The sequence below is a fragment of the Schistocerca americana genome, chromosome 5, assembly GCF_021461395.2.
Source record: "Schistocerca americana isolate TAMUIC-IGC-003095 chromosome 5, iqSchAmer2.1, whole genome shotgun sequence".
Lineage (NCBI taxonomy): Eukaryota > Metazoa > Arthropoda > Insecta > Orthoptera > Acrididae > Schistocerca > Schistocerca americana.
In genome coordinates, this window is record NC_060123.1 from 534,269,484 (window position 1) to 534,291,313 (window position 21,830).

The window sequence follows — 21,830 nt, forward strand, 5'->3', positions numbered from 1 at the left end:
TACAGAACAATGGAAAAGAAAATTGAGTATGCGCTAAATGACGATCAGATTGGCTTTAGGAAAGGTAAAGGCACGAGAGAGGCAATTCTGACGTACCGGTTAGTAATGGAAGCAAGACTAAAGAAAAATCAATACACGTTCATAGGATTTGTTTCCTGGAAAAAGCGTTCGACAATACAAAATTGTGCAAAATGTTCGAAATTCTAAGAAAAATAGGGGAAAAGCTATAGGGAGAGACGGGTCATATACAACATGTACAACAGGGAATAATGAGAGGAATAAGGGAATAATAAGAGTAATAAGGGAATAAGGGGAATAAGGGAATAATAAGCGTGGACGACAAAGAACGAAGTGCTCGGATTAAAAATGATGTAAGACAAGGAATTAAAATTCAAGGTGAAAGGATATTAATGATACGATTCGCTGATGACATTGCTATCCTGAGTGAAAGTGAAGAAGAATTACATGATCTGCTGAACGGAATGAACAGTCTAATTGTCTAACTGAGAGTAAATCGAAGAAAGGCGGAGGTAATGAGAAGTAGCAGAAATGAGAACAGCTAGAAACTTAACATCAATCCTGATCGACATGAAACAGGTGAAGTTAAGGAATTCTGCTACCGAGGCAGTAAATTAACTAATGACGGACGGAGCAAGGAAGCCGTCAAAAGCAGAGTAGCAATGGTAAAAAGGGCGTTCCTGGCAAGGAGAAGTCTACTAATATCAAATATCGGTCTTAATTTGAGGATGAAATTTCTGAGAACGTACGTCTAGAGTATAGCAGTGTATGGTAGTGAAACATGGACTGTGGGAAAACCGGAACAGAAGAGAATCGAATAGTTTGAGATGTGGTGCTACAGACGAATGTTGAAAATTAGGTGGACTGATAAGGTAAGGAATGAGGAGTTTCTGCGCAGAATCGGAGAGGAAAGGAATATGTGGAAATCAGTGATAAGGAGAAGGGACAGGATGATAGGACATCTTTTAGGACATTAGCGAATGTCTTCCATGGTAGTAAAGGAAGCTGCAGAAGGCAAAAACTGTAGAGGAAGACAGAGATTGGAATACATCCAGCAAATAATTGACGACGTAGGTTGCAAGAGCTACTCCGAGTTGAAGAGGTTAGCACAGGAGAGGAATTCGTGGCGGGCCATTCAGAAGACTGATGACTCTCGCAGTTGAATTATATTTCCCTGTATTTCCTGCACTGAAGTTCATTCTGCATCCGCATTCCTAAAATTAGTTATATGAGACCATTTCACTGGATTGTTCTGTACATTTACTCCTTGGTTTTTAGTGTTGTTCCTGTTTATAGTGACTTTTAAGCAATAGCAGAATCGAACATTAAAGGAGCTCCTCAATATATTATGTGCAGTACATTATGTTTATTTCCGTTCATCGTCCACAAATTCCATAACAGTAGGTGGAGTTGTGATTTTGATATTGTAGAATGGGAATAATTCCGGCGCCACTGGACGACTCATGAGTTTGAGTAATTGAGAGGTAGACGACAATATCATCTGACGTAACAGAAGCTGTTTCCATTTTTTTCAGTTGGATTCACTCCCAGTATGCGCATCGCTCGAGAGAGTCATGTGAAGACAATGTTTTCCGTTTGTTAATTTACTGCTTCATCACTGAACTAGTGGATTTCTGCCACGCATGTTACAGACATAACCTCATTCTGGAGTCAATTCAGTGCAGATGGCTATGTCCTTCGCAAGTTTCGTTGCTGCCCTGACGAAATTTTAGTCGGTAAAAAGTCTTATTTGGTCTACAGTCTTTTGGGTAGTACTGCATCCTGAAGTCAATAAGTTTCACTGGCAGAGCTGTCTTACCGTCTCCAGCGTATCGCCATTGGTGGTGGCCCTCAATCTCAATTATTGCACAGCATCTTCTTATACTGGGAGCTGTTGACTGGTGACAAGATCATTTTGAAGGCACATTTGTGTACGCTATTCGTTAGTTTCTTGGTTAATCTTCGTGCGGACGTGAATTAAGTATAAAGTGCGCCAAACACAGAAAATTGTTTTGCACCCTTCCATTGTTGTTTCACAGTTGTGAGCCCATACCTTCTCTTTCAATGGTATTGCTTCAGCTAACACAGTGATAAACTGTGTGGTCATCTGCCCAAGTGGGCACCCATAATTCAGATTAAGCAGGGATGTACACCATAAAAATTTACGATCCGTCGAAGTAAATGACTCACATTAAGAGCTAGCACCACAGTCCGACATGAGGCTGTTGTCTACGAGACAATGTGTAATCCAATAAGCTGTTGGCTGTGATTTGATGCAATTGCACTGTTTAATGCACTGTTTACGTGAGGTAACATCTGTCCGTGGCAACAGGGTGATAAATCGGAAGTTTATTTATTTGTTGTTGACTTAAACACTCATGGACTTGAACGCTGTTGTAAACGAAGGCGTAGTAGAAAGGGTTACGGACAATACGGACTTCGTTATACAAGAAATGGTTACGGAGAATATGGACTTGGTAGGAGCAATGAGAGAGGAGAAATATGTAGTACATATTAGGTTGCGTTACCGAACATTACATTCAAGAAACAAATGAGGAGGAGGAGGAACACTTGGAAATGACCGGATGATACGGAAAGATTTCAGTTAGATTACATCATGGTCAGGCAGATTCCCAAATCAGATACTGGATCTTAAGGCATACCCTGGAGCAGATGTACATTCAGATCACAATATGGTAGTGATGAAGAGTAGTCCGGAGTGTAAGAGGTTTATTAGGAAGAATCAATGCGCAAAGAAGTGCGATACGGAAGTACTAAGGATTGACGAGATACCCTTGAAGTTCTCTAAGACTACAGGTACAGCGATCAGGAATAGCTCAGTAGGCAGTACAGTTAAAAAGGAGTGGACATCTCTAAAAAGGTCAGTCACAGAAGTTGTAAAGAAAAAAACATAGGTACAAAGAAAGTAACAGCGAAGAAACCATGGGTAACAGAAGAAATACTTGCATTAATCGATGAAAGAATGAGGTACAAAAACGTTCAGGGAAATTCTGGAATAGAGAAATACAAGTCACTTAGGAATGAAATAAATATGAAATGCACGATAGCTAAGGCGAAATGCCTGCATGAAAAATGTGATGTTGAAAAAAGAAATATTTGTCAGAAGGGCTGACACAGAATATAGAAAAGTCAAAGAAACCTTCGGTGAAATTAGTAGCAAGGGTGGGAACATTACGAATGGAAATTCCACTTTTAAATACAGAGGAGAGAGCAGACCGGTGGAAAGAGTACAATGAAGGATTGCAATGAGGGAGAAGACTTCCTTGATGACATAATAGAAGGAGAAAGAGGCATCATAAGGGAGAGATGGAGGATCCAGTATTAGAATTTAAAAGAGCTTTGGAACGTAAAATCAAATATGGAGGAAGGGATAGATAGCATTCCATCAGAATTTGGAAAATCGTTGGGGGATGTGGCAACGAAATGTGTAGAATTTATAAGTCTGGCGACTTACGACCTGATGTTCGGAAAAACATCATTCACACAATTCTGGAAATAGTGGAAAAGTGTGAGGACTTGAATTGTTAAGTGCTATCCTTAGATGAAGAGATTGGTACAAGAGAGGAATTCGTAGCCGGCAGCATCAAAGCACTCAGAAGAGTATGACAAAAAGGTAGGTTTATTTTATTATTGTTTAATTAAACTAAGCTTGAACTATTATTTTACCCTTACATGTTAAGCTTGGTAACATACAGACATCTAACCGAAAATCAGCGCGCCCGCTCTATGGTTAAGCAACAATTGTCATAAATGAATCACTATTGAGGGGCTTGATCGTGTACAAAATTAATTACTCTCAAGTGTCTGTTCGTTACTAAGAGCAGAAGGTTACTAGGCTGGGGACTTCAACACTCAACGCACAACCCTTCTTTATGACCTTACCGGTTTCTGACCTGTTTGTGGCTGTTAATAAATGTAGTGAATAAAGTTCCAGCTCTTTCACAATGTCCTTTGCTAAATGCTAAAAGTTTGGAGAATTATTCGTCCAGATTCCACGAAGATTTTTATAACGATGACATAATACTCGTACGTCTCAAGTATCCGATTTTACTTTGTCATGGCAGCAGTCGGTATATCATCAGGAGTACGGCCTTCTGAAAACTGTACGTCTCTATTTTATTAGCTTCTTGAAGGCAATATTACAGTATGGAGAATTTATTCTCTAACACGGAGTTTCCTGATATTATCCACTTCATAATTTATACATATTTTAACATTAACGGTGTTCTACGTCCACAGCTACTTTCGCATTTTTTCTCCCCATTTCCGATGATTTGAAGACTACTCGTAAAGAAGTTCTCAGTTATATCGCGAAGAAGATCCGATAACCTATAATCTGTATAATCTCCTATTACTCTCAATATCCAACTTCTACAGAAAGCAAGGAATCCCGCATTAAGCTGGGCAAGGCTATTTACTACTTTCAGGACCTCACGGACCAGTGCGAGCAGAATTTCACAGAAACTCTACTAGAAAACTGCATATCGAGTACAACATACATCCAAAATCGATTGTAATATGCAAGCATTATACAAGTTCCATATTGCGGCAGCAAAATGTCATCAGCGATTTCGGCCTATAGTTCCTCGCATCTCAAGTGTGATTGTTAGATAGAGGATTTACGATTGATGATGCAATAAAATCTTTCTTATTACTTCTCTTTTATTCAGACTGTGTCCTTCCGCACGTAGGTGAACGATTTTTTTAAAACTTTGTTTGAATAGTCGAAGAAGAACGTTTTGGTTATGTACCCAATACTAGTTCTTATGTTCTGTTACGAGGGACATTTCATCAATAATTCACGCAATGTTTTTAATTATTTTTACTTAGAAGTTCATTTTTCATTTCAGTATCTCTTTATAGTCATTCAATATAGTCCTCCTGCTTCTCTTCTAGATCCCAACGCCCAGGAAGCTCTGTTATTCCACCCAGGACACCACGTCTGTTCCTCTGTAGAATAACTCGGGTGACGGCGCTAGAAAGCTCTTCCAAAGAATGATAACGACGATTTTCAACTTCGAGAACAAGTAAAAGTCTGGTGGACCCATGTCCATGTTGTAAGGAGAATGCGATGACACTTCTCATTTGTATTCCTGCAGTTTTTGAGCTACAACATCGCCGATATGAGGGCGAACATTGTCGAGGAGAATGAGTGGTCCAGACTTGAGCAACTGAGGTCTGGTATTGAGCATTTTTCTGCGCAGATTTAGCAAGAAGTTACGACAATAGACAGCTGGGACACCTGTTTCACATGAAACCTTGTCATTATGATTTCTTGATGACCATAAGCAAAAAAGGTTCATTTCTTTGAACTTTGACTGGGCGCCTCGAAATTTTTTTGGAGGTGGAGAATCTGAAGCTCTCCACTCATTGGACTGTGATTTCAAATCCGATTCAAAGTGTCTATCCATGTTCAAACATGATGTGACATTTGTAACAATTTGCCACAGAAAATATATTAACGCTTCAGAAAATGTCACAAAAGCTTCCTAGATATTATATTATCCCCTCTCTAAGGATCAAGATACATCAGTTCAATGAATTAGCTTGAAAGTACGTGACAACTCTTTTATTACTATGTTTGGACAATTGCAGTTGGATTACATACAAAATGCGTAAGTAATAAGTAAGATAAATTAATAAAAATAAATTATGCAATAATATAACTATATTTAATATGAGACTAAATATTAGTCACATGACTACTGATCACATTACGTAGAGAGTATATCTGTTACAGGCAGATTACACAGATAACGTGATGACACCATTTGTAAAGATCTTTTAGAGTGAATAAAAAAATATCTTCTTCAGTGTAGCTGTAGCTCACACAGAGCACGCAGAACTCTCAGGATAATCACACACCCTCAGCTCAGCGTTGTACTGCAGGCCCGCTGTACACGGGATCAACCAGGCAACTCCGTTCTCGTCGCACTTGTAGAAGCTGTTACAGTCACTGGGGTTAGGCAACTGGGTGACGTCATCTGGATTCCAAGCTGGACATGTGGGAGCATCTGCAGCTGGTTGCTGAGGGCTTGCGTCCTCAGCGTTACCAGTGTCAGCGTTACCATTGTTCTGATTGTCATCAGAGGAATCATCACCAGATGGGTTACTTGGAGAAGCTGACGATGAGCAACCAGCGCTCTCCGGGTAATCACACACTCTTAACTTTGCATTGTACTCGAGTCCAGCTGGGCATGGTATGAGCCAAGCAACACCATTCTCGTCGCATTTGTAGAAGCTGCTGCAGTCATTGGGATTGGGCAGCTGGGTGACATCATTTGGATTCCATGCTGGACAAGTTGGAGCATCTCCAGCTGGTGTATTCGGGCTTACCTCATTACCTCCATCAGAATTTGCGTCATCTTGACCCCCCCCTCAGAAGGTGTATCATCAGACGGTTTGTTTGGTGAAGACGATGAGCAACCAACATTTTCTGGATAGTCACACACTCTCAGCTCTGCATTGTATTCGAGACCGGCTGGACATGAAATGATCCAAGCAACGCCATTCTCATCACACTTGTAGAAGCTGCTGCAGTCATTCGGATTGGGCAGCTGGGTGACGTCATTAGGATTCCACGGTGGACATGTGGGGGCGTCACCAGATGGTGGAGCTGGTGAAGCGCCTCCGTTATCATCTGATCCCCCACCATTTTCACTGTCGTCGTTAGCTGGTGGAGACACTGATGAGGAGCAACCAGCTCTCTCTGGGAAGTCGCACAACCTCAGCTTTGGATTGAACTCGAGGTTTGCCGGGCAAGGGATGACAGTTGCGACGCCAGACGACTCGCACTGCAGGAAGCTTCTGCAGCTGTTCGGATTCGGAAATGGACCGGATGCTCCCTGGCATGTTGCACTGACCTGGAAGAATTTGAATGTTGCTCAGTACATCTTGTGTATCATGTCTTTGATGCGATTTACTTATAGTAATTGAAAGTCTTATTGTCGCCTTTATTGTTTCACTTGATGAGGACGTGCACGTTCTATTATTTAAACGTTTACATAATATGGTATGATGATTTTATAGCGGCATGTGTATATTCTGAATCTCCTCCGTGTTGTAGTATAACATTATGAAAACGTCTGTTTGGTAACTGAATCAATAAGTAGATGCTTTGTAACTTGTAACTAATGCCTGAATGCTATAATAGTGACTAAGTTCAAACTCCATCATCAGATAGTGGGACTCCGATTGTATTAGGCACACGACGAAATACAATTTCGGAATAAAATGTTAATTATTCCGAAGATGCTGGTTATACGAAAGATGCCACTGGTCTCTATTCTTCATTGAAAAATTTTTAAGTTTATCGCCTGGTTTCCGGGGCAGTTGTGTAGCGTATTCATTTCCCAAAAATATGCATTTTGACTGCTTTCTGTTCAGAGTCGTTATAATGCTGATACAAGAAATGTGTGGCTGTAAACATTAATGACTGTTGGTTCTTGTTCCATAAACCAATGAAATCATTCTCATTAAAGTTGAGCCACAAATTCACTCGAATGCTGCAAGTCTTTAGATAATAGTTCGATAATGACAGTCTGGTCCTCTTTACTTGGACTGCAACGGAAATCCGTGGCAATTACTGATTAGGACGGCTCACAATTAATTCATACTACAGAAAGATTTTATTAGGCAGACCCAATCTGTTAGTCACGATACGTATCGTTCTTCCCCCTCATTTCAGACCAAAAATTACTTTGCTTGCTGTTGTCATTAATAACTTGTGTGTGAGTAAGCTTATTGCAATGTTAACTTTCGAAATTGTTAATGGTAAAGTACATCAGAACCGGATGCACCTTAGATTTTACCGTATTCTCGTATCAAACCTCGAATACGAAGGGATCCGCGTGATCTGACGAGCAGTAAATAGAGAAACGTGTCAGTTAGGTAAAGAAACTTGTAAGCTGTCGAAGTCTCCAATAAGACGAACATCTTTCCCAGGAATAAGGATAGAGTGTAGGACCTGTACAAACGAATTCCTGTGACTAGTTTTTATTATTGCTTAGTTAGTGACTCAACGAACTTACAATTTGTAAGATTTGCGTTGTATCTCAGAAATGGGAATACTCTGTGTATAACCAAAAACTATACTATATGGCACGGTAGTGGCAAAGCCAAATGTAAACAAATTTCATAATATCTGGTTAATAAATGAATATTTTTGTACATGCTACATACGTATGTGAAGGAGTGTGGTAGCACTCTACTGAACTTGAAGTACTAGTGGATGGAAGGGGCAATGAAATTCTTAAGAAGTGGGTCAACTGACCAAGCGGATTGTGTTCAATAATCAGTGTCCTCTAAAACACTACGGAACCCCACGCTTCACGCTAGAGAAAACAAAGCAACCTGAAATTTAGGTTGGTTGGTTTACCAAACAGCGGGGTCATCGGCCCCATCGGGTTAGGGAAGGATGGGGAAGGAAGTTGGCCGTGCCTTTTCAAAGGAACCATCCCGCCATTTGCCTGGAGCGATTTAGGGAAATCACGGAAAACTAAAGTCACGATGACTGGACGTCGGTTTGAACCGTTGTCCTGCTGTATGCGAGTCCAGTGTGCTAACCACTGCGCCACCTTGCTCAGTGAGATCTACGGAAATAACTTGTTGTCACAAACCAGCAGCACTCTGCTTTAGCTAAGAGGCTTCAACATATGGCTAAGAGGTAAAACAAGAAAGAGAAGACGAATTTCACTTGCGGTAAATGTGTTTAGTATCCCTTTCATCCTTAGCACTAACCTCTTGCCACTCGGCTAAATCCGCTAACTGGAGTGATGTGAGCGAAAAGGAATTTTCATTTGTTTGCTATGTTTCATTTTCAGCTGTAATTATTTTTTATCGAGTAATCATACGGAGTATATCCCTAATGTACAATTTGCTTTAGTAGTCGTGTTCTAGTGTACAGTTTGCTTTTGTAGTCGTGATCTAAAATGGATAGTATGAAATTAAATTCGAATACGAATGATAATGTGACCATAATTTTCACTCATTCCGATGACTTACTGCAGTTAAAACGAATTAGTGGTGGCCAATAAATTTAATTCTATAAATATTATCCATTTGCTTATTTCCTAATTTGTTTCCTCAATGTAACTAGCTAACTCTGAGATTATGTGTAATCATCCATTCAACTGAAATTTCTGTGTTAACTGCTTGTCATGTATGTTCCGATACATAGTGTGAGAAGAAGGGTTCGAAATAAACGGAATTAATATGCTCTTTGAACATTTAGGGGAAAAAACAGAAATTAATTCCTGTACATATAGAACTATTAAGAAAAAAACATTTTGTGAAGATATCTTATTACAGCAGTTTTTCCTATTAGCATAAGACCTCATTAATGAATTGATTACAGCTGGTAAACACTTACAACGGTCAGTCTGCGAAGAGATGCTGCACTGGCGCCTCCAACCAAAACCACCACAACTGCAGTCGCAAGCAATGGCAGTCCTGAAATTATAATGGAATATAATGTTCATCCTATGAAACGTACGTGTACAATATGTATCCATTAAAAGCCAAAATGAACTTAGGTTACAAAATGTTTTGACCAAGTGTCTTTTCTCGGTGGCCATCTAAATCTACATGTCTTCCATACGAGACCATTTAACGAATTTTTGTCAGCATGAAGCCATTAAACAGAAATGTTCATCCATTTTTTCTTCCGTGTACAACAGAACGTATTTACATTTACAATTTATTGTACATAACGTAGTTCGAATTTGAAAAATGAGGACGCACAAACTACTTGTGATCAGAAAATTAGCACGTGTTAAGTAACTATGATATGCTTTTGCAGCTATTAAAACGCAGTTGTTTGTATCTTTTTTCCAACAGCAACTACAACCAATTGTAAATTACCCATATAACATTGGACAGCGATTACGGTAAAGTAGTAATCAACAAGGCGGCTCAGCATTTTCTTACCCATTTTTCCAGCTGCTGGAATCGATATTTGCAACAAAGAACTTAAATACTATAATTTTAGATACTGTTAGTGTAATTAATGATTATATTGGAGAAAGAAAACTGGCGTTCTACGGATCGGAGCGTGGAATGTCAGATCCCTTAATCGGGCAGGTAGGTTAGAAAATTTAAAAAGGGAAATGGATAGGTTGAAGTTAGATATAGTGGGAATTAGTGAAGTTCGGTGGCAGGAGGAACAAGACTACTGGTCAGGTGACTACAGGGTTATAAACACAAAATCAAATAGGGGTAATGCAGGAGTAGGTTTAATAATGAATAGGAAAATAGGAATGCGGGTAAGCTACTACAAACAGCATAGTGAACGCATTATTGTGGCCGAGATAGATACGAAGCCCACACCTACTACAGTAGTACAAGTTTATATGACAACTAGCTCTGCAGATGACGAAGAAATTGAAGAAATGTATTATGAAATAAAAGAAATTATTCAGATTGTGAAGGGAGACGAAAATTTAATAGTCATGGGTGACTGGAATTCGAGTGTAGGAAAAGGGAGAGAAGGAAACATAGTAGGTGAATATGGATTGGGGGACAGAAATGAAAGAGGAAGCCGCCTGGTAGAATTTTGCACAGAGCACAACATAATCATAACTAACACTTGGTTTAAGAATCATGAAAGAAGGTTGTATACATGGAAGAACCCTGGAGATACTAAAAGGTATCAGATAGATTATATAATGGTAAGACAGAGATTTAGGAACCAGGTTTTAAATTGTAAGACTTTTCCAGGGGCAGATGTGGACTCTGACCACAATCTATTGGTTATGACCTATAGATTAAAACTGAAGAAACTGAAAAAAGGTGGGAATTTAAGGAGATGGGACCTGGATAAACTAAAAGAACCCGAGGTTGTACAGAGATTGAGGGAGAGCATAAGGGAGCAATTGACAGGAATGGGGGAAATAAATACAGTAGAAGAAGAATGGGTAGCTCTGAGGGATGAAGTAGTGAAGGCAGCAGAGGATCAAGTAGGTAAAAAGACGAGGGCTAGTAGAAATCCTTGGGTAACAGAAGAAATATTGAATTTAATTGATGAAAGGAGAAAATATAAAAATGCAGTAAGTGAAACAGGCAAAAAGGAATACAAATGTCTCAAAAATGAGATCGACAGGAAGTGCAAAATGGCTAAGCAGGGATGGCTAGAGGACAGATGTAAGGATGTAGAGGCCTATCTCACTAGGGGTAAGATAGATACCGCCTACAGGAAAATTAAAGAGACCTTTGGAGATAAGAGAACGACTTGTATGAATATCAAGAGCTCAGATGGAAACCCAGTTCTAAGCAAAGAAGGGAAAGCAGAAAGGTGGAAGGAGTATATAGAGGGTCTATACAAGGGCGATGTACTTGAGGACAATATTATGGAAATGGAAGAGGATGTAGATGAAGATGAAATGGGAGATACGATACTGCGTGAAGAATTTGACAGAGCACTGTAAGACCTGAGTCGAAACAAGGCCCCCGGAGTAGACAATATTCCATTGGAACTACTGACGGCCGTGGGAGAGCCAGTCCTGACAAAACTCTACCATCTGGTGAGCAAGATGTATGAAACAGGCGAAATACCCTCAGACTTCAAGAAGAATATAATAATTCCAATCCCAAAGAAAGCAGGTGTTGACAGATGTGAAAATTACCGAACTATCAGCTTAATAAGTCACAGCTGCAAAATACTAACACGAATTCTTTACAGACGAATGGGAAAACTAGTAGAAGCCAACCTCGGGGTAGATCAGTTTGGATTCCGTAGAAACACTGGAACACGTGAGGCAATACTGACCTTACGACTTATCTTAGAAGAAAGATTAAGGAAAGGCAAACCTACGTTTCTAGCATTTGTAGACTTAGAGAAAGCTTTTGACAATGTTGACTGGAATACTCTCTTTCAAATTCTAAAGGTGGCAGGGGTAAAATACAGGGAGCGAAAGGCTATTTACAATTTGTACAGAAACCAGATGGCAGTTATAAGAGTCGAGGGACATGAAAGGGAAGCAGTGGTTGGGAAGGGAGTAAGACAGGGTTGTAGCCTCTCCCCGATGTTGTTCAATCTGTATATTGAGCAAGCAGTAAAGGAAACAAAAGAAAAATTCGGAGTAGGTATTAAAATTCATGGAGAAGAAATAAAAACTTTGAGGTTCGCCGATGACATTGTAATTCTATCAGAGACAGCAAAATACCTGGAAGAGCAGCTGAACGGAATGGACAGTGTCTTGAAAGGAGGATATAAGATGAACATCAACAAAATCAAAACAAGGATAATGGAATGTAGTCGAATTAAGTCGGGTGATGCTGAGGGAATTAGATTAGGAAATGAGGCACTTAAAGTAGTAAAGGAGTTTTGCTATTTGGGGAGCAAAATAACTGATGATGGTCGAAGTAGAGAAGATATAAAATGTAGGCTGGCAATGGCAAGGAAAGCGTTTCTGAAGAAGAGAAATTTGTTAACATCCAGTATTGATTTAGGTGTCAGGAAGTCATTTCTGAAAGTATTCGTATGGAGTGTAGGCATGTATCGAAGTGAAACATGGACGATAAATAGTTTGCACAAGAAGAGAATAGAAGCTTTCGAAATGTGGTGCTACAGAAGAATGCTGAAGATTAGATGGGTAGATCACATAACTAATGAGGAAGTATTGAATAGGATTGGGGAGAAGAGAAGTTTGTGGCACAACTTGACCAGAAGAAGGGATCGGTTGGTAGGACATGTTCTGAGGCATCTAGGGATCACCAATTTAGTATTGGAAGGCAGCGTGGAGGGTAAAAATCGTAGAGGGAGACCAAGAGATGAATACACTAAGCAGATTCAGAAGGATGTAGGTTGCAGTAGGTACTGGGAGATGAAAAAGCTTGCACAGGATAGAGTAGCATGGAGAGCTGCATCTAACCAGTCTCAGGACTGAAGACCACAACAACAACAACATTGGTGTTAATGTGGCGTTTTTTCGGTAGCCTGAAACTCGTATAATGGAGTACAACAGGAAGCGACAAATTAGCCTGAGCTCCTACGTTGTACTAAAAGTCTGCGCATTATCAGAGAACGTCCGTACATAAAATTACAATTGTGTGACGACGAGAAGAACAATTCTTAATACAAGCTAATAACAATATGAACAGACAAAAACTTTATTACTCCTATCTGTATTTACACAGATTGCCGATTTCCTCCAACGCAGTACCACGTATTTGGGATGGCAAACAGTAACCAGAGTGAAATTCTCAAGACTTGGGGACTGTGTTTAACTTAAAAGTTGTACGAACTTTGCATAAAAGTAGTAACAACTTAATAATCACATTTTAAATTTCTGGTAACGTAGGGACTTGGTTTTTCTAAAAAAAAAAAAAAATGGTTCAAATGGCTCTGAGCACTATGCGACTTAACTTCTGAGGTCATCAGTCGCCTAGAACTTAGAACTAATTAAACCTAACTAACCTAAGGACATCACACACATCCATGCCCGAGGCAGGATTCGAACCTGCGACCGTATCGTACGCTCGGTTCCAGACTGTAGCGCCCAGAACGGCACGGCCACTCTGGCCGGCCGGTTTTTCTAAAAGCTCAGTTACATTATTATATTACAGGAAAGCGAAGCTCTATTACAGGCGCAGGCAGTGGCTCTTACCTGTCATGTTGGAGGTGTGTCTGCTCAGAGTGCCGTAAACTTAGCGTCCTACCGCTTAAATAGCTCACCACAGGTCCCACGTAAAGACGTCAACCACACAAGTACGTATTAACGTCCGTCAGCATCACTGATAAGATCTAAATCGCTTACTATTGCGTATATCCCGTGTTTTCATTTCATTTGTTTCCTATCTGACAATCAAAATTTACGACGCGCGAACAAGTATAGTTCCCAGATGGCATTTGATAAGCACTTGAATGTTCGAAGTGTGTTTAAAAATAGTTGAAACGCAAGAAACGACTCATCAACTGGTTACAAATAGATATCAAATCCTCCATTAATACGGGGCTCGAATGAAAAAAAAATTGTAATTGTCGCCTTATTTTAACAACAATGCGAGTAAAGATCTTGTGAACTCCTGTACGGCCCCAGTATTTTTCCATTTAACATTCTCATCTTTCCACAGAAAGCATCAGAGGTTTTAAGTGACAACGGCTTTCAGGTAATTATGATATGTTGTAACAATAACACGTCTCCGTTACAAAATTCAAGAAGACAAGCAACAAGGAACAGGTTTAAAACATTTATTGCTTCCAAATTTCAAAAGATAAAAACACAATTCCAACGTTCCAGGAAAGAGAAAAGTTCAAATGTTTATGTTTGTTTTAATACCGTGTGTTACACGACAAATACAAAAACACATACGAAGCTGCTGGTCTCTCGTAATCGAATTCACAGCTTCAACAATGCGACGTCGCAGACATTCAAGAGTGTCCGGCATAGGGTAGATAAAACACCCTGTCTTTTACCTAACTCCACAAATAAAAGACGTGACTTTAATTCTGTGACAACAAACTAGTTGCTTCATGTGTGGCAGGAAATGAGCCACCGTTTTGATGTTCGTCATGTAACACAAGGTGCTCACACTGAATGCATAAAAATTTGAACTTTTCTCATTCCAGAAAAGTTGGAACTGTGTTTCTGACTCTTGTAGTTAGGAAACAATAAATGTTTGAAATCTGTTCCTTGTTTTTGAATAGCCCTATACTTTGATAATTGTACAGAACTTTGAAACTGTTCGTATACATCAAAATATTTCCTAAAACTGAAAATAAAAATAGCTTTTATAGGAAATGAGCAATAGTCTTTGAGACTTTCTGAAGATCTTTCTTCTGACACATAGCTGTTTTTCTTAGAGTGCCATAATTTGTAGTGGTCGTACTGTGGACTCTAATGAATAAACTATAGTGAACGCTCGTAATAAAAATGTAGCTCTTTACAAACATGCATAATTCAAACTTGTGTCACTTACCATAAAAGGCGTCACTGAGAAGTTAGTTATGCATAATTATTTCTGCCCAGTTGCAATGCTTGCCAGTACATAAGAAATTGTGACCTAAAGCTTATTATATAAAACGTGTCGAAATTTGTAATGTTTCAGGTTCACCTATTGCGCAACCAAAGGTGGTTTATAATACTACAAACATGTTTTATGACGTTTCGCCGTCACCAAAGAGTCATTTTATTTAGTTCTGTAAAATGTAAACACATTTTAAGTAATAATTATTGTATATAATATATAGGCTGACGCTTACACAAAAGATCACAGCAACCACCCACTTTTTACAATGCTATTTATTTACTTAGCCAACGGCCTTGCCGCAGTGGTAACACCGGTTCCCGTCAGATTGCCGAAGTTAAGCGCTGTCGGGCTCGGCTAGCACTAGGATGGGTGACCATCCGGCAGGCGAGCGCTGTTGGCAAGCGGAGCTACTTGATTGAGAAGTAGCGACTGCGGTCTCGGAAACTGACATACGTCGTGAGAACGGTGTGCTGACCACATGCCCCTCCATATCCGCATCCAGCGACGCCTGTGGGCTGAGGATGACACTGCGGCAGGTCGATACCGTTGGACCCTCGTGGCCTGTTCGGGAGGAGCTTTGTTTAATTTATTTATTTAAACAGCGCCGTTACCGGTTTCGAACCAATACGTTCATCTTCAGACCGCTGATTCAAGTTTACATTTCGTGTTTTATTTCTCCACCTGCCGTAATGTAAGGCGGTGCTGTTTAAATACATAAATAGCATTGTAAAGAGGGGCTCGTTGCTGTAATCCTCTGTGTAAGAGTCAACATAAATTATGTTCACAGCCACGGGTTCAATATGGCCGTTTTTGACAAAACAGTAATAATTGTTGTAATGAAATTACACCTGAAAAGTTTTCGTATGTTTACAAGCGTTTTATACAGCTTTTGTGTCTCTGTAGGACCCCTTTTTTCAATCGCTGGTTAGCGATAGCATGTCACCTGCGAAAAATTTATTACTGTGACTTTGCATGACGATTTAAAACATAACTTTCTTCTGTAAAAATAACATAATTGAGCTAAATTATTTTGCGACAATATTTTGACGTTACTTACAGTTTTTAGGTTTTCACGATGTATTTTCATTCTGCAGCGGAATGTGCACTGGTACGAAAGTTACTGTTAGATTAAAACTGTGTGCTGGACCGGGAATCGAACACAGGCCCTCTGCATTTCATGGCCAAATGCTCTGCGCACTGAACTAACAGAGCACATTTGACGTCTAATCTTCACAGCTATCTTTCGCCTACTACTCATCTGCTCCCTTCCAGACGTGACAGGAGTTATACTGCGAAACTTGGGGACTAGCCACGGCCTTAGCGATTGTTTCCAGAACGAATTTTTCGCTCTGCAGCGGGGCGTGCTCTATGTGCCGACTGTTGACACATCTGTGGCGTTATGAGATCTTTTGTTGCAAGGGTGGCGCCACCTGTAGGTCGCGCTGGGGAATTGTGAGCCAGGAGTGAGGAAGTCGGTGGTGGGCCGAGGACGAGACAGTTTCGCAAGCACTTCTAGTGTCGACCTTGAGTTGCCGAGACAGTGTTGTACTCTGCCCGGTATACTGTGTGGTGACTTGCCCGTAAATGGCACTGACAGAAACATGGACGAAACGTGGCAGGAGTGCTTGTACACCTGAGAGACAATGTGTATTGAGATTTGGCGCCATTCGCATAAGGGTTGCACTAGTAGCGCCACTATAAAGACGCAATCAGCTTTGCTCTAAATATGTGTTGTAACGGTCGTGAGCGTTAGTTGCCTTTGAGACTGGACGTAGTGAGTTGATGTTAGTCAAGAATGCCTTTAAGACGACAAAGACGCCACATCATCGCCTCACTGAGTTTGAACGAGATCGTACAATAGCGCTAGGAGGAGCTGGATGTTCCTTCTGCGATGTTACGGAAAGACTTACAGGGAATGTAGCCACTGTGCATGGTCACCAGAATGTACGGTCGCAAGAAGACCGGGCAGCGAACAGCCATGCTTGCACTCAACACTCTGTTACACCGGTTATTAACGTGCCAGCATTTCACATCTGAGATGGCTTATCTCGAGCTTACATTAAACCATAGTCTTGCAATGTTAATCACTTAAATATGCTAACTAGACAAATGTATTCCCGCAACTTCATTACTCTACATTTTCGTGTTGCGATATTTTTTCCTCCTGTGTACTATGGGTTGCAGCTGGTGTTCCTGGTTACTACTGGTGGATGTAGAAATGTCTACCCGACGATAGATTCAGATACAGGTAAACTTTTATAGAGTAGCTGTATTAATATGCAGCCTACGGCAGTACCAGGAAATTAAGAGAACACTTCTTCTTAATTTAAAGAGTCGGCCGGTGCAAGTCATTCTTCAGTGCTCTCTACTAGTTTTTCAACTGCAGAAGCGGCGTTTCATGTGTGTGTCTATTGCGACCATTATTTGAAACAACTCCGATAGTGTGCCACAGGCTGCACATCCATTTAACCCTTACCCAGAATATGAAATTAGTAGTCGAGGGCATTTGTAAAATGTATACGATTTTGTAAGTGCGATTAACATTAAGCGCAAGTGGCCAAGACTAGACATCACTTATTTACTGAGGTAAGGCTCAATGACTATACGGACAAATACCGTTCAAGAGCTTTCGTAATACGGTTGGTTGGTGGCACTTCAAAACTTAACTGCCTAGTGTGAGTTTAGTAACATATACTATAGGTTATCGTAATTCACGAGTAGTTAAACTAACTTAGCCTTTTGTTAGGTATTATTAAGCATTTTGACCTTTCAGGGTAAACATAAAAGACCGAACCCAGATTGATAGCCACCCCCCGTGGCCGAGTGGTTCTAGGCGCTTCATTCTCGAACCGCGCGACGGCTACGGTCGCAGGTTCGAATCCTGCCTCGGACATGGATGTGTGTGATGTCAAATGGTTCAAATGGCTCTGAGCACTATGCGACTCAACTTCTGAGGTCATCAGTCGCCTAGAACTTAAAACTAATTAAACCTAACTAACCTAAGGACATCACACACATCCATGCCCGGGGCAGGATTCGAACCTGCGACCGTAGCGGTCACGCGGTTCCAGACTGAAGCGCCTTTAACCGCACGGCCACACCGGCCGGCTGTGTGATGTCCTTAGGTTAGTTAACTTTAAATAGTTCATACTTCTAGGGTACTGATGAACTCAGAAGTTTAGTCCCATAGTGCTCAGAGCCATTTGAACCATTTGAACAGCGGTGGGATACCAACTTGAAAGTCGCCCACCATAGCGCTGAACTTAGGCGTCCGTGGAGAGAATCTGAGCGTTTTTGGGGACAGGGAACACAGGTACCTTTCCTAACAGTCAGAAAGTTTATGACCAAGAACTCAGAAATTTCCTCGTTGGATGTCGTTCAGAGAGAGGTTATAGATGGTGCTCCCATAGTTGAGTAATTGGGACCAGGAAGGATACATTACATACATGGGGTAGCTACCAGCGTACAAATATGTAATGAAACAGACCACTTCAACATTACATTACAGACGAAAATTCAGCTTGAGCTCAGCCAGTTAAATTAAAAACTTTATATTCTGACCTCGGAGCAGGACTAAGTGGAGAACCGGCATTAAACGGTGCCACATAAACTGAAAGTAATTCAGCTGCTGTTTATGGTACTGAGACTGCAAACAATAAGCCTAAATACGGTAGTAACGTTACAATATTTTTACACGAACCTGCATTTCCATCTTTAGGCGTCCGTGGAGAGAATCAGAGCGTTTTTGGGACAGGGAACACTGGTACCTTTCCTAACAGTCAGAAAGTTTATGACCAAGAACTCAGAAATTTCCTCGTTGGATGTCGTTCAGAGTGAGGTTATAGATGGTGCTTCGGAGCCAAGTCATGAAACGAGGTGGTATGATCAGCGAAAGCATCTGTGATTCACCACCTGAAAAGAAAGAAAAATCATTAATGGACACAGCTGAGTCTGCTAGTGCAGCAAAGCCGAGTTAAGATAGGACTGACAAGTCTGAGGAAACAAAAGAACAATCACGAATGGACACAACTGAGTCTACAAGTACTTTCTCCGTTATTTTTAACACACTTGTGTATTCCGTGGCTTTACTAACGACTTTTTCTTCTGATAGTAGACTTGATTAAGAAAGGACATATTTTCAAAGGAGGGGTACTTCTACTGTTAAAACGACAGCCGCCATTGCTGCGAGGTACCAAAAAAACAAATTTTTGTCGTTATTCGCTCGTGTTAGAAGCTGAATATCTACTGTAATAGTTGAGCACTGAGAAGAACGTTTCTATGAATAATAACTGTTATCTGAAAATGTAAAATTTTTCTTATATCTAAGTGAATATTATGCTCATCTTTCCTCTCCTAGCAGTTACGATACCAAATGCAAGAAAGCAGAAGACTTAGGATTTCGAATGCTAGGTAGTACTGTGCGATCCCTGTTTTGGAATGAATAGATTCTCTTCTGTTGTTCAGAATCATACCCGTCTGAGTTGCTCTTCAATAACAGCGTCAAGAATTTTTCAGAGCTACATTACGATGCAGATCTTGCAAAGCTGGCTGGCCGGAGTGGCCGAGCGGTTCTAGGCGCTGCAATCTGGAACCACGCGACCGCTACGGTCGCAGGTTCGAATCCTGCCTCGGGCACGGATGTGTGTGATGTCCATAGGTTGGTTAGGTTTAATTAGTTCTAAGTTCTAGGGGACTGAGGACCTCAGAAGGTAAGTCCCATTGTGCTCAGAGCCATTTGAACCATTTTTGAAAAGTTCTTTCTTATACTGGCTGCTAAGAAGAACTTTAACCTTGAGTGCGTTCGATTGCACTGCGGAGACACCAAGCACTACTGTAAAATCAAAAAATTACTCTTTTTCAGCCAAGAGGACAGTAATTAAGATCCACAGCACGAAATATTTTATTTTTGGTGAAAAAGTCAATTTCAATTTTCATGATCAAAAGTAACACCAAAGAACAGATTTACTTCAATCATTTAATACTAGGAAGGAAAGAGGAACTGATAAGAGTAGGCAATAGCAGTTACAATCAATTTTACAGCGAGATGTTGAGAACTTGATAATTTTTCTAGTGGTCAAGGGAGGATCATTAGAGAGTAAAGAAAGCTCAGAAGCTACGAACTGTAATGTCAATTTGAACCAAACTAAAATTTAGGAAAAGATAAGCGAAACTTACGTCACGAGCAACATGCGTAGACACTGGAGTTGAGGAAGAGTAATCGACAACCACAAAAGACATAAGTGATGTATCAAAATTATAAAATTTGTGCTTTAAATTTCAAAAGAATTTCAACTATACTTAAACTCACTGTCTCCATCAATTCTTACCGACAGCTGAAAAAGTCAACAGTGAAGTGTAAGGACTTAGTTTTATAATTATTTCTTTCCTCAACAAGAAACAAGAACACAACTTTGTGTACACATCATTGTGATTGGATTTAATCAAAATATCAGCAGCCATGCGTTTTAAAAAATCATAAATATCAGCTTTAGAGCAAACAGAGGCAAAAGGAATTTCAGAAATACCGACACATAAGTTACCTTAGAACATTATTACTTTGGCAGCCCCTTTTAACTGAATTTTCTCCATATAATTTTATTTCCAGCCAAGAAAAATTAATTAAAATAAAAAAAGATCCCTTATCAACCAAAATAGTTACATAAGTTGATTTCTTTCATCATCCAGGTTAAGTGTTTTGAAAAACAAGATATAAAGCGTAGAAGCTAGGCCGAGAAGAGGATTAAGGAGAGTAAATGGAAGGGGTATAAAGAAAGGTAAACCGGCACATAAAAAGTAGAAATAATTGATAAAGCAACTGCCCACGATAGGCAAATCGCCTGGGCTACAGTCACAGCACCACATCTCAAATGCTGCGATACTCTTCTGTTCCGGTTTTCCCATAGTCCATGTTTAACTACCATACAATGCTGTACTCCAGACGTACATCCTCAGAAATTTCTTCCTCAAATTAAGGCCGGTATCTGATATTAGTAGACTTCTCTTGGCCAGAAATGCCTTTTTTGCCATAGCGAGTCTGCTTTTGATGTCCTCCTTGCTCCGTCCGTCATTGGTTATTTTACTGCCTAGGTAGCAGAATTCCTTAACTTCATTGGCTTCGTGACCATCAATCCTGATGTTAAGTTTCTCGCTGTTCTCATTTCTACTACTTCCCATTACCTTCGTCTTTCTCCGATTTATTCTCAAACCATACCGTGTACTCATTAGACTGTTCATTCCGTACAGCAGATCATTTAATTCTTCTTCACTTTCATTCAGGATAGCAGTGTCATCAGCGATTCGTATCATTGATATCCTTTCACCTTGTATTTTAATTCCACTCCTGAACCTTTCTTTTATTTCCATCATTGCTTCCTCGATGTACAGATTGAAGAGTAGGGGCGAAAGACTACAGCCTTGTCTTACACCCTTCTTAATGCGAGCACTTCGTTCTTGATCGTCCACTCTTATTATTCCCTCTTGGTTGTTGTACATATTGTATATGACCTGTCTCTCCCTATAGCTTACCCCACTTTTTTCAGAATCTCGAACAGCTTGCACCATTTTATATTGTCGAACCCTTTTTCCAGGTCGACAAATCCTATGAAAGTGTCTTGATTTTTCTTTAGCCTTGCTTCCATTATTAGCCGTAACGTCAGAATTGCCTCTCTCGTCCCTTTACTTTTCCTAAAGCCAAACTGATCGTCACCTAGCGCATTCTCAATTTTCTTTTCCATTCTTCTGTATATTATTCTTGTAAGCAGCTTCGATGCATGAGCTGTTAAGCTGATTGTGCGATAATTCTCGCACATGTCAGCTCTTCCCGT

The 21,830-nt window shown here is 40.3% G+C and overlaps 1 protein-coding gene and 1 pseudogene across 1 annotated transcript in view; one reads left to right on the forward strand and one right to left on the reverse strand.

Moving 5' to 3' along the window:
* LOC124616494 overlaps positions 1 to 18,259 on the reverse strand; it is a 162,206-nt gene extending 143,947 nt beyond the window's left edge. The window contains exons 1-3 of the mRNA XM_047144806.1: positions 18,242 to 18,259; positions 6,560 to 6,902; positions 5,905 to 6,356 (exon numbers count right to left, since the gene is read on the reverse strand). Coding sequence (XP_047000762.1) covers positions 5,905 to 6,356; positions 6,560 to 6,902; positions 18,242 to 18,259 — 813 coding nt within the window. The remainder of the gene's footprint in view (positions 1 to 5,904; positions 6,357 to 6,559; positions 6,903 to 18,241) is intronic.
* Positions 15,290 to 15,406, forward strand: LOC124616990 (annotated as a pseudogene).
* Positions 18,260 to 21,830: the final 3,571 nt, after the last annotated feature.